Source organism: Pteronotus mesoamericanus, unplaced genomic scaffold (genome assembly GCF_021234165.1).
Source record: "Pteronotus mesoamericanus isolate MK-2021 breed Mesoamerican mustached bat unplaced genomic scaffold, CSHL_Meso_final contig_134, whole genome shotgun sequence".
In the NCBI taxonomy this organism is placed as follows: Eukaryota; Metazoa; Chordata; class Mammalia; order Chiroptera; family Mormoopidae; genus Pteronotus; species Pteronotus mesoamericanus.
In genome coordinates, this window is record NW_026555061.1 from 4,971,613 (window position 1) to 4,988,861 (window position 17,249).

General features: G+C 53.2%; 1 protein-coding gene across 1 annotated transcript in view; it reads right to left on the reverse strand.

Moving 5' to 3' along the window:
- The window catches only part of IGF2R (insulin like growth factor 2 receptor), a 98,832-nt gene extending 83,965 nt beyond the window's left edge, over window positions 1-14,867 (reverse strand). Inside the window, exon 1 of the mRNA XM_054595553.1 lies at window positions 14,528-14,867. Within this exon, the coding sequence (XP_054451528.1) occupies window positions 14,528-14,676 (149 nt within the window). The 5' untranslated portion in view covers window positions 14,677-14,867. The remainder of the gene's footprint in view (window positions 1-14,527) is intronic.
- Window positions 14,868-17,249: the final 2,382 nt, after the last annotated feature.

Consider the following 17,249-nt stretch of genomic DNA (forward strand, 5'->3'; position numbering starts at 1 on the left):
CAACTCCCGAGTTTCTCGGCTCTGGAGCCCGAGTCCACAGCTCCAAAGGATCAAGCCCTGCGCCCGACACCACACAGCTGGGAAACGCCCGGTCCAAGCCCCAGGGGCAAACGCTTCACCCCCGGCGGTAAACTGTGTCACTTACTTTCAATGCTTAAAAGTTCCTTTAACTTTTCAGAAAACATTTAGTTTCCATTACAACACCGAACCTGGCAAGATTCTCTGCAAAACTTTAGGGTTTCAATCTTGTGAAAATAAATGCCACTAAAACAAAATGACAGCTTCGGGACTGCATGGAGGTTGCTGGAGGGAGCCAGTCCACGGGAGGGCAGCCCAAGCTGGCTCTGAGACCCTGTGGAAGATGCAGGCCCCGCCCTGCCACAGCGACCCCCGGGCGGTACTCCTCCCCACCCCCGGCCGCCCGCTCAGGTTCTCCCCCCAGCTTTAAGCTGCGGCTGCGCTCCCTGCCTCCCCACCCGTGCAGCCGGGCTCTCTCTTCTGCACAGTTCCAATCACCAAACACCAGAGGCAGACCTTCTGCCACCTCTTTTCCTTCACCTGACTGGCTTCCAGGGCAAGACTGCCGATGCCCTTCCCAGCAGCTGTGCTCACCTCACTGGGCAGCCAAGCTGCGGGCGGGGGCGGGGGGCGCTCCATCCAGAAGAAACACATCTATAGTGTTCTCGCCTCAGGTCACACTCTTTCCCCACGACTACTTGGCCCACAGAGAACTGCCCCTCACAAACCCAGTGTAGGAAAAGCCCAGTGGTAAGTCTCATCAGTAACTCAGAAACCAGCCCACATCAAACCATCAGATCCAGTGCGGGAGGGGTGGGGGGGCCGGTTACAGAAGTCACACCCCAGGCAAAAGGCTCTGAGAGATCCCTGATTTCTAAGTGGCCTGTGTGGCTGAAATATGCCCTAGGCACGGGCCATTAATCTCGCCGTGCACGTTGAGCACACGGGCTGAGGAAGCTGAAGCCTGCCCACCCGGCTAAGACCGCATGGCCCCTGCGAGGCCGCCGTGGGCTCCTGCACTCAGCCCACGTCTGCTCCGCGGCACAGAGGCTCCATTTTAACCTCATTCGGTTTAAATTTCATAATATCCTGAAAGGCGTTGGCAGATCACCAGTTAGAAGGAAGCACACAAGTAGCTCACTGTCAACCAACCCGGAGCCAGGAAGGCATCTCGGCTCTCCCAGTACTGCTCCAGCAAATGCCGCGCTGGGAGCCCGTCCTGGCAGGGGCCACGCCAGTCTAGGGGCGGCGCAGAACAGGCAGTCCCAGCTGGCCACCGCAACTGCCCCGAGGTCAGAAAGCTAACTGAGAGAGACACAGGGCCCTCCCCACTGGGCACGGTGTGAATGTCAGCCCGCAGAGAGAGAAAATTCGAAAGAAAAAGCCAGAGAGGTACAATGGGACAATATTTTTTAAGCATGTGACATTGGTGTCTTACTGCAATGCATCTCAAGTTTCCATACATGTCATCGCTGAGTATCTGCAAGACTGCCATGCCTTGTAAAATACAGTTTGGGGTTCTTTCATTTTAAAATCAGCTAACATCTAAAAGAAAGTATATAAAATTCAATTATGAAATGTATGGTATGCCCAACCCCTTGAAGAAAAAAAGATCTTGGAAACCTGGACTCCTTCCCAGCCACACCAGCTCGCTCTCTGGCCTTGCCTCAGGGTAGGGGGGGTGGGTCACAGAGCCCTACGGTTTGGAAACACGTTAGTCCCTGATTCCGGAGGAGTCTCGGGGTCGCAGTAGTGGTCCGTAGCTGTGAAACATCTTATTACCGACCCACAATCATCAGTATATAAAGCAGGATAGAGGTATGATGGAATCAGTAATAAAATTAATAAGCATGTGTAGATCTATAATTTGGTTTCATAAAAAAAAAAAAAAAAAAAACCACTGCGAACGCAGCATGGTCACTGGCTAGAGGGCTGTTTTTCCAAATCTAGGGTGAGCAGCAAATCTAAAATTTGGGGGACGAGGGGAATGCAAAGTCTTTCCAATCTGAACATCAAACAAGATTTCCCCGCTGTGGCCTGCCTCCAAGCCCTCTGACCGAACACTCAGGAAGTCGTCTGGCTCCTGACCGTCCCTTATCATGATCAGAGAGTTTGTCAGCTCATACATCCAGCCCAATACCCGCCAAAAATCTTAGCCTCTGCAACTAAGAAGGGGAAGGAAAGTGGGGGAGGGGCAGGAGAAAAGGAGGGCGCAGAAGCAGCCGTTTCCCAAATGAACATTAGCAGCAGAGGGCCACCCCAGTTGCCGACAACTTCCAGCGGCTGACGCTGAGAGAGAAAAATCAGATTTGGCATGACGATCTGCACCCTGATCCGAAGGCCGGGGGACACATGCGTTTGACACAGCATGACCAAAGCTTATACAGGAAGTACTTCACTTCCTATTCTAACAAACCCACAAAGCTGTAAAAAAGATAGGGGACCTGCAAAAAAATAAAGAAGAAGAAAGGGAAAGAAAAGAGAAAAAAAGGCGAGAAGTGCCAGACAGTCTTTGTCTTCGCCTGGTGGTTCTACAGGGTCTGGGAGCAGGGGCCAGTCAGCCAGAGGGATCCGGCGGAGGCAAGGCACTGAGTCACCACCGGGGCCTGGGCCCCGGAGTGGGCAGCGGGGGCCCCAGCAGAGCTTCCAGAGCCAGCACCCTGAGTGACTAACAGAGTCATGTGAAACAGAGGGATGTGAGCGTCACCCGGCAAAGGGCATGGCCAGAGGGACGAGCCCACAGACCCGGCCCAGATGTGGCCCCACCCCGACCAGCTGTGTGAGTCGCGCTTCGATTCTCTGCGCCCCAGCGTCCTGTGAGACTGAGTCACCCCAAAGGGCACTGCCAGGGAAGTCAAGACCGGAAGGCAGAGCTTCTGGGAGACCGCGACCGAAGGCTTTCGTCTGGGTCAATGGACGCATTCAGAGTGCTCAAAATGAAGTTTACAAAAAAAAGGTAACTTGTTTGGGGGCCTCCTAAAGGAATGTCACGTGGCACTGGCAAGGAACTGGAGCAAAAGGGCCCTCTCCACAGAGCTGACGGAGCTCAAGACACACAGGGGAGAAGTAAGTCTCAGGACACACCCCCACCCCTGCTGCCTCGGAGGCTCAGGACACACACACACCCTCCCCGGCAGCCTCGGGGTTCACAGCAGCCTTGGGGGCTCAGGACAGACAGAGACACACACACGCACACACCATCAACCTCCTGGGATCACTCAGGACAACACAGCCACTGTGGAACTACCCCGAACCTATCCCAGCTGCCACCAGGACAGAGACCTGCCGAATCTAAAACTCCCAGCAGGGGGGCAGGGGAGGGGTGGCGCCACTCTTCCTCAGGAGCCCACAGGGGCAGCAGGGCAGGGCGAGGTGCCGAATTCTCAGCAAATTCTCAGCAAATGGGAGGGTGACCCTCCACAACAAAAAAGCTCACAAGAAGGCCTGCCTTCCCCCCGGAGGGTCACTGACTGGGAGTGGGCAGGACCAGGACACAAGCCAGGGTGTCGACCCCAAACCCTGCTCTGTGAGGATTTTTTAAAAATCAGTGTAGTTATCTGGATGTTCTCACACTCGGTCCCTCATATGCATAAGGAAGGGTTGGATTCTAGGCTAAACTTCCTTAATGACACAGATGCCTGAATCGACCCAGCCTTAGTGCTCAGCCCCTGACGCGCCGCGTCCCAGGTGCAGTCCTTCCTCCAGAGCCTGACCCAGCAGGAGGGAAGGTCGGCACTCCTGGCTCCTGGGCGGCCAGCTCTGCTGGCTGGTTGACGCTGACACGGCCGCCCCTGAAGGGGCGAGCTCTTCACTGGGATGAGGAAACCCGTGAACTGTCTCTGCTCTGCAGATGCTGGGGTCAAGGGTCAGACCAGTGCCTGGGGTTCCACAACACCTAATGCCTAGCTGAGAAAAGACATGCGCACACACTCATTCATATATTCATTCTCTCTCTCTCTCTCTCTTTCTCTCCCCCCCCTGTGGTGCTGAGCCAGGCAACTCCCCCCCACCTCCACCCCCGCCAACCCACTTCCATTTAAAAAGAACAGCATTATCTCATCTAATCCTAAAAGGTTTTAAGAACAAGAGGAATATTGGTTGAGCAACAAACTACATGTCCCGCACATTCACGGAATGATCTGCAAACATTGTTGCTCACCAACTTAAATATAACTTGTAGAAAAAAGCAGCCAGTTACTAAATTGCTACCCTTGCTAGAGATCTGGCAGTCCTAGCTCACTGAGAAAACCGAACTAGAAACTTCCATGTTCCATCTACCAGCATGTTGCACGGTCCACACACACGCTGCCTTCCCTCCAGTCACGGGGCCCCTGGCCCTGTGTCCTGGCGGCGCTGCCCATCTGGGGGCGGTTTCCTGTCTCTCGTCCCCCTCCCCCGTCGCCCCTCCCTGGAGCCACTTTCCTCTGGGCCCCAGCGCTCTCCCCTGGCCCCACGTCCCAAGGCAGCGACCACCCACTTCTCTGATCCCTTTTACAGCAAACTCCTCGGAAGGGTGGTCCAGACACACTGTCTCCACAGCCTGACCTCCCGCCCTCCCTCGGATCCAACCCCGCTTTCACCCAAATCTCTGCCAAAACCTGGGTCATCGTCACCAAAGTCCTCCGCGAACAAGCCCACCAGTCAGTCCTGGGTCTCGGTGGTCCTGGGTGCTCAGTGTGACACACCCGGCCACTCTCCTCCTCGGGGGCATCACTGTCTCTCGAGCCCCTCGTCAGCCTCCCCCACTGGTTCCTGTCACGGGCCAGCCCTCAGGCCTGGCCTCCGTCACCCCTCGGAGACCTCATCCGGGGTCTGTAGCTTCACAGTGGCAGCTCCCCCGGTTGTCCCCAGCCGCAGCACCGCCCTACACCCCAAGGCACAGCACTGTCAGCCCACCCGGGCCCCCCACTTGGACGTGTAGAAGGCATCTCAGCAGCAACAGGGCCCAGCCAAACTCCTCTTCGCCTAAGCTCGCTGTCCCACAGCCCCTTCCCTCCCCGAAAAAGGCAACTCCATTCTTTCCACTGTACCAAGCAACTCTCCTTTTCTCTCCTCACATCCCACAACCAACCCTCGGCAAATCCTCTCGGCCTCCCCTCCGAATCGCCCAGAACCTGCCCGCTCTCTGCCACGCCCAAGGCTCCAACTGGGTCTAGCCCACCCTGATCTCCCACCCCGTGGGTCAGAACCTCCGGCTGCCCCACCCTGGGTCACTCCGCTGCCCCACGTCCCCCGGGCTCCTTCCTCCCTCGGGCCAGGAGCCAGAGTCAGCGCGACGGCCACCAGGGCCCAGCCCAGCTGCTTCTCACCGGCTCCCCAGCTGCCCCGTCCCTCCTTCCCTCGGCCACTCACACCACCCCAGCCGGTGGCCCCTTCACTGCTTCCCAAGCACTTCAGCGGTGCTCCCTGCCCGAGGACCCCCCCAATTAGATGCACAGTTCACTCCCTCACGTCCTTTCACGGTCCCTGCTGAAACATCGCCTTCCAGAAAGGCCTGGGGATGGGGCACCCCACACAGGGCAGCCCCGACCCCTCAGAATGTGAGAAGGCCCTCACCTCCGCTGCCTCCTCTAGGGGCCAAGTCTGAAAAGACAGAAGAGAGAGCCTGCGGGTTTCTCACTTTGTTTGTGGTAACACCTCCACAGCAGACGGCGGGGGCGGGGGGGGGGGAGGGCGCCAGAGGGACCTGGGGTGACTCAGGGAGCAGCACCCTCCCCACTTCGAGGAACCCGTGTCCTCAGCCGCTGGTTTGGGTTCCTGTTTAAAAGCCAGGGGTGAGAAGCAGGGGCCGGGGAGTTTGTGCTGTTTGCAGTAGAAAGCAGTGTTTTAGAATGTCTCACTGGTTTAGAGTAGAGATGACCTACAGACGGCAACAGATTAGTTTTATACACGATCAAAACCCACTCTCCGCGCATGCCTTGCAGAGAGCGAGCCTGAGGCTCTGTCTGAAAGGCAGCTCCTCCACCTCCCCCCCAGGCCGCCCACGGGCCACCGAACTTCCAAAGCCACGTTCCACTGTTCCCACATTCCTCGATCCATCCCTGCTCCCTCCGTGTGCCAAAACAAAACGGAGATGAAGACTCCTGCTCTCTCCTCCCTCCAACTCTCCTGGCCCCGCCGAACAGAGAGTACAGTACGTGTAGGAATGTGCTTCCTGGCCTGGGGAAGCTGTCCCACCCGCCGCCCCCACTCACGCTGCCCCGGGGGATCTAAAAGCACAAAAGGAAAAGGAAGATCCCACTGGAGGTTGCCAGCTGATCTGAAGGGCAAGCTTCACAGGAACTGGAGGGCCTGGGATTTCCCCTGTGGAGGACTCGGAGGACCTGCTTCTGCGCTGCTTAAGGCACACACTCAAAAGTGGGCAGCTGACCCATGGCTCTGGGCACCTCCCGCCCTGAGCCTGCGAGAGGCATCCGCTGTGCCGCGCGCAGTGGACTTCAAGAAGCCCTTCCTTGGCCATCCCACAGGTGCGCCTTCTGGGTCCCCGTCCCTACCCAGTGAGGACTGGGAAGGCGGGAGCCCCTCCTGACCACGAGGCCCAAGCAGAAGTCGGCTGGGACTTCTCGACTCCGACAGAACTGTGGCAGCCACAACAGGAAGGAGGACGAAGCCAGGAAAGCTACAGGAAAGGGCCCCGGCCGCCCGACATGTGGCACCTGGCGCCTGCCCAAATCCCACACCTCCTGTCCTCAAGCCCCTCCTTGTTTAAGGGAATTTGAGTTGGGCTTTCTGCTACTCGCAGCGGCAGGAATCCTGAAGGATACATACCTCGAAACCACAGAACTCTGGATGCAAAATGAACCCTGAGAATCACAGTCCCGTGGTTTTAAAACTTTTCTAAATGGCGGAAACGTTGCTTTCTCCAAAGGGTTCTTAGGTGGACTGCAATGCATAAAACAGATACATAAGAAATGCTCTCTGGTTGGGGCAGACACCCCGAGGCATTGATGGGAACCCAGGGGTACAGCGTAACAAGCTGAAAGGATCCCCAAACTAACACAGCAGCCCCAACTTAGAAAAAACAAGCACTGCCACCCTCAGCACGTATGAACGCTGGCACTGGGCCAGCGTCGTAGAAGCACCCTCACGTTCCTACCACCCCTGGGAACGTGGCTGGACACAGAGGGAAACTAAGACCTCAGAGGACCCCCAACTTGCCAGAGGCCCCACAGCTAGTGAAGGGAAGAGTCCGCCTTCAAACCCAGGAGAGCAACTTCCCAGGCCAGGGCCGGTGTGTCTGGAGGAGGGACGGAGATCCAGAGGAAAGAAATGACCTGCACAGCCAGCTCCCAGAGCCAGCCCTCCGCCCCAGCTGCGGGTGGAGCGCCTTGTGCCCTGCCAACCGCCATTGCCAGGGGCTGAGCAGCTGCCTCCCGGCGGGAACAGGCTGGGGGTCGTGATGGGGAAGGCGGGAAAGCACCGAAGCCTCAAAGGCCAGCCACAGAGACTCACCAGCCAGAGGAACGCCCTGCCCAACCCCGGGCCTCCCCCACACCATGTCAGGCCAAGCCCCAGCATCTGAGTCCACACAGCTGCCGCTCAAGAGCAGGGAACGCGCGTGCAGGGGGAGCCTCGCTGCCGGGGCACACTTGGGCGTCGCCGGCAGCCACGGGCACCCGCACCCAGAGCAAGATCACAAGTGCCAACACTGACACTGGGCCCACAGGGTGAGGACAAAGAGAGCAACCCGAGCAGAACGTCGCTGCATCCCCGAGGGGCGTCCGCAAAGAACGAGGGGCAGTGGAGGAGCACCTGCCCTGGAAACCTCGCTGAAAGGAAAAATAAAGACATGCCAGGAAAGCGGAAGGGTGGATGGACAGGGGAACCACGGAGCTGGGAGACAGGACACAAGACGCCCTCCGGAACCCTGCCCGAAGTGGCAGCCAGACACCCAGCAAGCCACACAGATCGGGCAGGACAAAGAGGACGCCATGACAGGCTGAACAGCACAGTAAATGAAACTGGAAACTCTGACCCAAAGAGGGGACATTTCTTCCAAACACACAGAACACTCTCAGCTTGACTAGGTGCTAGGCCACAAGGGAAACGTCAATAAATTCCACCACAATTACAGACCACACCAGAGGAAAATCCAGTTACCTGGGTGGAAATATTCTAAAAAACTAGTGAGCCCAGGAAGTTGAAACAGTCAGAACTTCTGGGTCTAAGAAGGAAATGTTTAGAATTGAAGGATTAAAAACTGAGTTATCAAAACCCATGAGCAGTATGGTTCTCAGGACAGAGAAACATACAGTTTTAAACTCATCTCCAACTAGAAAAAGAAACACAGAAGTCAGTAATAGAGAGCAGAAATTGATAAAACCAAAAATAAATGGGGACAGAGACGGTGAACCAAACAAAACTCTAGTCCTTTGGTAAAGATTAAAAAAAGGTAAACAAATGTGATAAAAGAGGGGAAAAAATGCATAAATGAAGATGAGGAATTTTTAAAATTTACCTACAGATATGAAAAGTATTTTCAAAACTATGGAAGTAGTATGCTACATATTTACACGTGAATACATAACTAAAATCACAAATCTTCTAGGAAATTACAGACTACAAAAACTGGCTCAACAAAAAGTAGAAAATCTGAATGGCTAAAGCAAATAAAACTGAAACTATATTCCAAACTCCTCCACTGCTACACTCTACCCCCACAAAGGCACCAGTTTTACTGGGGAGTTCTACCAAAATGTAAGCAAGAGAAAATGTCGACCCTGTACTAGAATGTTCCACGGCATATAAAATACTAAAATCTACCCAGCTCTTTCCACAAAGCGAACATATGCTTGATACTAAAGCCAGCCAACAACAGCACAGCAAAGAAAATTACCGCCCAGCCACACTTAAAAACAGCTGTGAGCATCCTACATAAAATATTAGTAAATAGAACTAGATATATTAATGAAAAAAAAATTTCACCCTTTCCTCACATTATACAGAAAAGTTAACTCAAAAAAAATTGATCACAGGGCTAAACAAAAGGTTAAAATGATAAAACTTCTAGAAACAATCACAGGAGAAAAAACTATCCGACCGTAAAGCAGATCCGTGGTTCTCAACTGGAGGAAGTTCTGTTGCTCACCCCAGGTGTCATTTGAAACTGTGAAGACATTTTTGTTTGTTACAACTGGGGCTGGGAGGGGTGGAGCTCCTGGCACCTGGGGGGTCGGAGCCAGGGCCGCTACTTAACATCCCACCAGGCACAGCATGGCTTCCGCGGCAAAGAACTAGCTGGCCCTAGTGTCAACAGTCCTGAGGCTGAGGAACCCTAGGCGTGGTAAACATTTCTTAGGCTACAAAAAGCCCAGACCACTAAAAAAAATCAAATGGAGTTCATCGAAATTAATATGTATACATTTTTCAAAGAATGTATTAAGAAAATGAAAAAGGGCAAGCCAAAGATTGGGAAAAAATACTCACACATATACCTAAGACAAGACTTGTACCCAGAATACATAAATTCTTAAAACTCAAAAAGAGGACACCCTCCCAAAAAAAAAATTTTAAGGACTGAGAGGCAAAACAGTTTTTAACAGACACTACAAAAGCCATCCAAACAGTCAATAGCTCATGAAAGATGTTCAGCATCATTAGGCATCACAATAAATACAAGAGAAAAAAATACTCGCCCTGGCTGGTGTGACTCAGTGAATTGAGCACTGGCCTGTGAACCAAAGGGTCGCCAGTTCAATTCCCAGTCAGGGCACATGCCTGGGTTGAGGGCCAGGTCACAGGTAGGGGGTGTGCAAGAGGCTACCACACATTGATGTTTCTCTCCCTAAGTAATAAATAATTTTTTTTCTAAAAGATAAACATTCAATATCATGAGTCAGCAGGAATATGAAAATTAAAACTACACAGAGACACCACTGCAAACCCCTAGGAATGGCTAAAATTACAAAGACTGATAGCCTCAAGTGTTGGCAGATGTGGCACATATGGAACCCTCACAAACTGCTGGTAGGAATGCAAAATGGACAACCACTTCTGAACGCAGTTTGTCTGCTCCCGTGAAGTTACACGTTCCCCTCCTCCCCCCCCAAAAAAGGAATGCCCGTGCCCACACAAAATTCTGTACACAAATATTCACAACCACTTTATTCATGATAGCCAAAAAGCTAATAACATGTAGTTTACTCTTAGATCAAGAACAAAATCAAAACTAAGATGGCATTATTTAAAGTTAACAAAACTGAGGGAGGAGGGTGTTCACGGAGGCTGCTTCCCTGGCGAGAGCAGTCAAGGCCAAGGGCAACATGATCTTCTGGGATCCCCGTGTGACATTCCATTTGAGGCATGTCCACTCTGGCTCTAGCCCCTCCCCGTTCTCCCCTCTGCGTTTAAGAACAACTTGGAGAATAAACGGAGCCCGTGTCACCTTGCCAGGATTCACGGCGAAGAGACACGCTTAGCATAAACTCAGACCTCGGTCCCTCACTGGTCAAGAGTCAGCTGGGAGGAAAACACAAAGGACCCCCGAGCGTCCCGAGTCTCGGCTACATCTACTGCCTCACACACCGTCCAGGGCCAGCGTGGGCACTGCCAAGAGGTCTCCCTTCCTGGGACAATAAAAAGTACATGTGAAGGAATGAGCTACTTTCTGCCGCTCACCCCAGTTCTGGGACCCTGTTGAATTCTCTCTGCCCAGCAGAATTCAGTTTTATGTGCCAAGATCAAAATAAAGATGAGAACATCCGAATTCTTTTTCTCAACCCCAGCTTTTAAAAATTCCTCTATGAAACACTGATAAAAGACGTGAAGCCCAATCAGGAATTCATTGCCTGAGATCTTGTCAGGAGGTCGTTCTAAGAATTAATGCATGTGGTCTAATGTACCCATAATTAACAATCTTGGACTTCTACACACTTATTGTTGCAAGAAATGTACACACACATATGGATGTGGTCCAAGTTTAACATGTGGCCCAAATTAAGCATATAAGCATTGTTCCTCCAGAAAAAAATTGCAAGGGGGAAAAAAATCTAGAGACAGCAACTAAACCAACCTCAACTCCCAGCTGGCTTCATTATCCTCTTGTCCTCAATGTAATAAAAAGTTCCAGGATTTATACCCAAACAACTGGGGGGAGGGGGTGGACTTGCTCTGAATAAATTTTAAAGTACTTAACTACTTAAATCAAGCCAGCCCAATGCATTATTTTATAACTAGTACAAACTGTTAAGCCCTCGCTCATTAAGGATGTTAACACCTAAATAACGGGTGGAAGCGAACCTTTCATGTGTGTGAGACAGAATTTTAGAAAGTGCAAATCACACAGCAAGGAGCAAAGCAGAGCCCTGTGGTCACTGCTGGTGACTTTGCACGGCCAGCCTCCGCCCCTGCCGCTCTCCTCTGCCCGTCCCCGGTCCAGGGACACTAGACATTCCTCACCGGGACAACACTGCTTCGGCCCGGAGGGCTCTGTAACTGCCAGGCCCACAGCCAGTCACGCTGGTCTCAGGGGACAAGTTCTCCCCACCCGCACACCACCTCCCGAGACACAGCCGAGTGGCTGGAAATCGCCCACTTCTCCCACCACACGGCACCCACCTGGCACAGCAACCCCCGTGACGCCTGGGAAGTACAGCTGGGCCGCTCCAGAGAACAAGCGCCCTTTACCTAAGCGCCACGTAGAGCCAGACACACTTGGGGAAACCTGCCTGGGTCGGCCCTGCCCCTCCGTGCACAGCTGGCAGCGGCCTGTGTGCTCTGTGGGCCCACCCAGTTCAAGCTGCTGCTGAGACAGTTCCTCCCGACAACTGACGGCGCCGGGCACTGCACCCCTGCCCAGCACCCTCACCACGGGGGTGGGCAGGGCCGCTGCTGGCCCCGAAGCTCTGCCCCCATCCGAGGGCCCCGCCAGGGGCAAGCGCCCCTGCAGCAGACCCGGACCCCTAAGGGGTTACAGAGGAAAAGTCCCTCCAGGATTCTGGAGGGAAGGCTGTGTCCCCAAACTCCAGCTCCATATTTTAGAAGCAGTGGGAACTTACTGCCAGGACTCCAGTCAAAGCGGGACAGGGTTGGGACTCTCCGAACCTGTGGTCTGAAGATGGGGTCTGCGGACCAGCCTGCGCACCAAACCACAACGCGTGAGACAATGTCAGTGGAAAATGACCAAGGGACACACACGTGCAGTGCGTCCTGTGTCTGTCAGGGCCGCCTCCTCCGCAGACAAAGCGGCACAAACAAATGGTAACACTTTGTGAGGATGGCTGGGCATGCGCCTGGTGGAGACAGGGGTCAGCAGTTTACACTTCAGCCACAAAGACCCCCAGGAATGGACTGAAGAGGCAGCTTAACACATCCTGCTTCCGTGATACCTCACAGAACTCTTCATACCGCATGCATTTTAAAAAATGATCAGCTCACATTCCCATTCTTCAAATGTGTGCCAGCATTAAAGAACTTCCAGGCAGTGTTATCTCAAAAACTACACGAATTTTTGACACACACATATACCCCCACCCCCTCCAAAAAAAAAAAAAAAAGGCAAAAAGAAAACGTCTTAACAGGTATTTAGGCCAAGGTATCCATTTAAAACAGGAACAAATAGGAAGACGCTCACTTGGCAGGTACTGGGCTGAGCGCAGAGATTACACCCGGCTCCGGAAAAGCCTGCGTGGGAAGCCACAGAGCAGGAACGGACAGACCAGGGGAAGATGCGAGCAAGCCCTCTGAACTGCCTGGGAGATTCACTGTCCTAAGGACAAGCTAACACACCAACTTGAAATACACCCTCAGGCCGCAAACGGCACACGCATTGCCCTGCAGGGCACGCCAGCACGTGCTCAGTTCTGCCTACCTCTGACAATAGGGAGAAGTATTTAAAGATACAAAGGCCACTTTCTACTAAACCCAGAGTCCCCCTGCGCCTGCAGATGAGGTTAAAGAATGCAGCAGGTTCAGGACGCTGTGATGACTGAACTGAAGCAAAAGTAAACCCCCTGCCCCCACACTGGCCACACAGTATGGGTCTTCCCTGGAGGTCAACTTTAACCTTAACTATGACCAAATAAATTCCAATTTGCTAACAGGAGCAAGACTTGCACATCGCCAGCCCAACTGGGTGAATTGCTTAGCAGTAAGGTTGGCCGCAGCAGCCATTACTCCAGAACTCCTTCTCGATGTCAGCGGCTGCTGCCGGACCCTGTACAAACCGCAGTCCTTGGTAACCGTGCACCTCGGGGCTGCTGGCTGGCCTACGCACTGCTGTGCGGGGAGCGCACCCTCCCGCAGCCCTCCCCCTACGAAAAGGGAAAAGAAAGAGAGCGGGTTTTTCCAAAGAGTTTCTTCTGTGAGCTCAGCCTCGCTCTCTGTAGGACCATAATTTCTGCACGTTCTGAACCGGGGGGGGGGCGGGGGGGGGGTGCTAATAAAACCATCTCTGGTACAAGGGAAGAACTAGGACCCCCTTAAGCCCACCACAAACTCAAAGTTCAGCTCAAAGTGGGCGCTACTTCGCTTTAACCTGAGAAGTAATTGGCTAGTGCCAGGGAGGGACTGTAGATTGTTCACTAGCTTTACTGAACTTTTCATCCTGATTCCTTTACACCAAAGTTTAAAAGAAAAGGAAAAAAAGCTTAATTTTCCATCATCCTACATAGTCCAGAGGTTGGTAAGAAAAATTCTCGGCATTGGTGGTTCCCCAGCGCCGGGTTGCCTCGCCTTCGCAAAAAACTAAAAGCCCTCGATGGGACCAGCGATTATACAATCATGGTTCCCAGAGCAAAAGACTCCACTAGAATAATCCACATGAGACAATGACATCATGTGAGCAACTAGACAGGAAGTTAGGCTCAGAGAAGCGAAGGGTGAAGCCTTCCTTGAAAGCCAATACAGAATGACCACCCCAAATTAGTCCACCAACAAAAAAAATCACTTTCTGTGGAAATGTTACTTTACGAAAACAATGAAAAACCCAAAGGGAGGAACTCGATGAGTAAATGAAACCAAAACCCCAACTCCAAGGCCATTTGTGCGGGTGAGCCTCCCCACATTCAGGGGCCTCGGCAAGCCTCACTAGTGGAACTTAGAGGAAACGTGGAGTGGGAACAAAGCAAAGCTGTAGTTCCTGCGTCCTCCAACTTTCGCAGGCGCGCCGCTGGGAGAGGGCAAGCGCTGGGCGTGAAGGTTCCCGCAGCGTGTCACCCGGACGGGTCGCGCGGCAGCCGCCGCTCACACACAAAGCAACCCCGGACTTAGTGACAGCCACAAGTGGCCGGGCAGTAGCCCCCGGGCCAGCGCCAGGACGCCGCGCGCCCCGCGCCCCCGCCCGTGCGCGCGCGCGCGTCCCCTCCTTCGGCGTCTCTTCCTTCACTACCACGCGGGCAACTTTCCATCCGGGGCGGGTGGCTGGGGGGGTCGGGGATGGGGGAGCCCAAGCCTGGACTGGAAGCTACTCCGGGACCCCAGTCCTTTCCCTCGAGGGCCCCCGCCCCCCACCCAGACCCACTATGCGCCGGGGACACCGCGAGGAAAGCCTGTGCCCGGGCGGGCCACCCACCTGCACAGCTCGGGAAACTCGGGGCCCTGGGCCCTCGCGGCCCCCGGGGCGCAGACGAGCAGCAGCAGCTGCAGCAAGATCAGGGAACGCGGCGGGCGGCCGGCGGGCGCGGGCCCCAGGTGGGCGCTCCGGCCGGCGGCGGCCCCCATCTCCCCGGGCCCGGGCTGCGCGGCGGGCGCGGGACTAGCGGCGCGCGGCTGCCGGGGGCCGCGCCCGGGACATAGTCGCGCCGCCAGGGTGGAGGCGGAGCAGAGCGCGAGAGGAGCGGGAGCGGAGTGAGAGCCCGAGGGGCGCGCGGCTCGGCTGGGCTCGGCGGCGGCTGCGGCGGCGGCCCCGGAACCGCGTCACGTGACCGTTGCCCGGCACCGCCCCCTCCCCCGCCCCGCTCACGTGACTCCCTTGTTCAGGTGATCCCCGCCCGCCGGGCTCCGCCTGGGCCCGGTCACGTGAGCGCCCCACGCGCGGGGTAGGCACCCGCGCGGCGGGGTGGGGGAGCGCAGGTGCAGGGGACTGCCCTTCGTGGGGACCTGGCCCGGCCTCAGTTTTTCTGAGTCGCCACATGGGCGCTTCCCAACTTGGAATAGCCATTTCCCTACTTTGACACACAGGGAGGGGACATGAGAGGCCCCAAGTGCCCAGGCGTGAATGCTACTGCACAGCTGTGTTACTTTGTATCCTGCCCGACGGAGTCCAATCAGGGAGCCCTGCCGGGAGCTTTCCAACCTTTGCCCAGCAGCGCCTCGCACAACCTTCTGCGGGAACATTTCCTGGGTGTCTGCTTCCTACAAAGAGGAACGAGGCACGAGTATAGAACTGTGAACTATAAGAAAAGCAAAAGTGTGAGTGTCAAGCGGATGCCACTCAACAAAGCTTTATTAATTCCTCTATTCAAGTATTGGGTTTGCCAAAAATTCCATTTAGTTTTTTCTGTAAAATAAAAGACACATTTTTCATTTTCACCAATAACCTGATTGATTTGGATATTTTGAGGATGCCGGCCATCTCCCGCTATTGGCTTCTAGCAGGGAAAGGCCAGAGGTGCTGCCAACCGTCTTCCAATGCATGAGACAGCCCCACAGCAAAGAGTTACCAAGAAACTTTGTAAACCACTTCTGACAAGGTTGATCAGCCACAGTACCTTCTCCACACATTGCACAAATCTTTCTTGTGTTTCAGTTGAGTTTTTACCTTTTTTGAAATAATAAAGCATAATACACTGAAAGTATTGTGTACTTCTTCCATCTTCAATATTAAAATGGCTGCACAAAAATTCACCAATTTTGATATTTTTTTAAATGTGCACTGATACAGCAGCTGTCACAATACAATCTAACAAAATTGTTTCAAATGAAGTTAAAAGACAACTAAGCACTTAGAGCCATCCTACAGGAAAAACTAAATGAACTTCTTGGCCAACCCAATATTTTGTGAACCCATACCCTGTGAGTGTCTCTGGGCAAGGCACAGTGAAAGTAATGAGACTTGCGTGCAATTTACTTTCTCTTACAGCAATTAAAATGTACAGAATAATCCAATGGTAACAGCTCATTCCCCCCCCCCACCGCTGCCCCCGCCATGCTTGCTCCGAACCAGACACTGCTAGCAAGTAACAATCTTGAATCCAGTCATCCATGAGGCAGGAACCTTGTCACAGATGACAGCGGGAGGCGGAATGTTAAGTAACTTAAAGGACAGTTTGAGTTGCGGCAAGCTTGGATTCAAACACACACAAATAATCATGACTCAATACTAGTTAACATTTATTGAGCAGGTAATTATGTGCCATGGAACATATTGGTGCTCTTATGTAGCTTATTTAATCCTCAGGCAATCCCGTAAGAGAGGTATCTTTATTGCACCATTTTATACATCAGGAAACTGAGGCACAAAGAGATTCAATGACTTTCAGGCCATGAAGCTAGTAAGTGAAAAAGCCAGGGTTTGAGCCCAAGCCAGACACAATGCCATACTGCCCGTGGCTTAGCCACTAGGCCACCCTGCCCAAGAATAACGCTGCCCCAGAGTAAAACCCTGCCCAAACGGAAGTGTTGCAGTGGCTCAGACGCTGTGCCCAGGTGTCCAAGTAGGGGCATCAAGAAAGGATTTTGTACAGGCAGAAAATTTTTCTTCTACCCTTCTAGGTTCTTTGGCTGGTCTAATTAAATTGACATAAAACAGATTAACAGGAGAAAAACCAACTAGAGTTTCGTCCATATGGGAGGCCAATGAAATATGAGGCCCAAAGGTTAGGCAATTGAAGCTTCTCTCCCACCCTGCACTAAGAAATGGTGTGGGCTCTGGGGCCTCAGAGGAGAAGAGGGTAATTCTCAAGGCCCTGAGAAGGCCAGATTTTGATCAGCAGGTATTTGCTCTCAGCTGCAGGTCCATCCCTCAGATTAAAAAGTTAGCTCTGCTAAGAGCTCTTTTTCTGAGGCAGGCTCTCTATCTAAATTCTTTTAGACAGTAACAGGAGAGAGAGAGGTTTTTCTAGAGCCCACTGAGTCTTGATGGCTTTCAGCTCAAAATAACGCACGTGCCAAAGTAGCACATTTTGAGGTGGCATATTCCGCTCTCTTCAGGTTCCTATTTTTCAATTCCAGTGTTCTAATCGAGCAGGTAAAGATCTGCAGTGGATTCCCAAACCACCAGGTGGAAAACTACTGCAAACTGGAATATTCACTTTGTCTCAAGGTATTTTTTCCTAATAAAGAGAAAATATGTG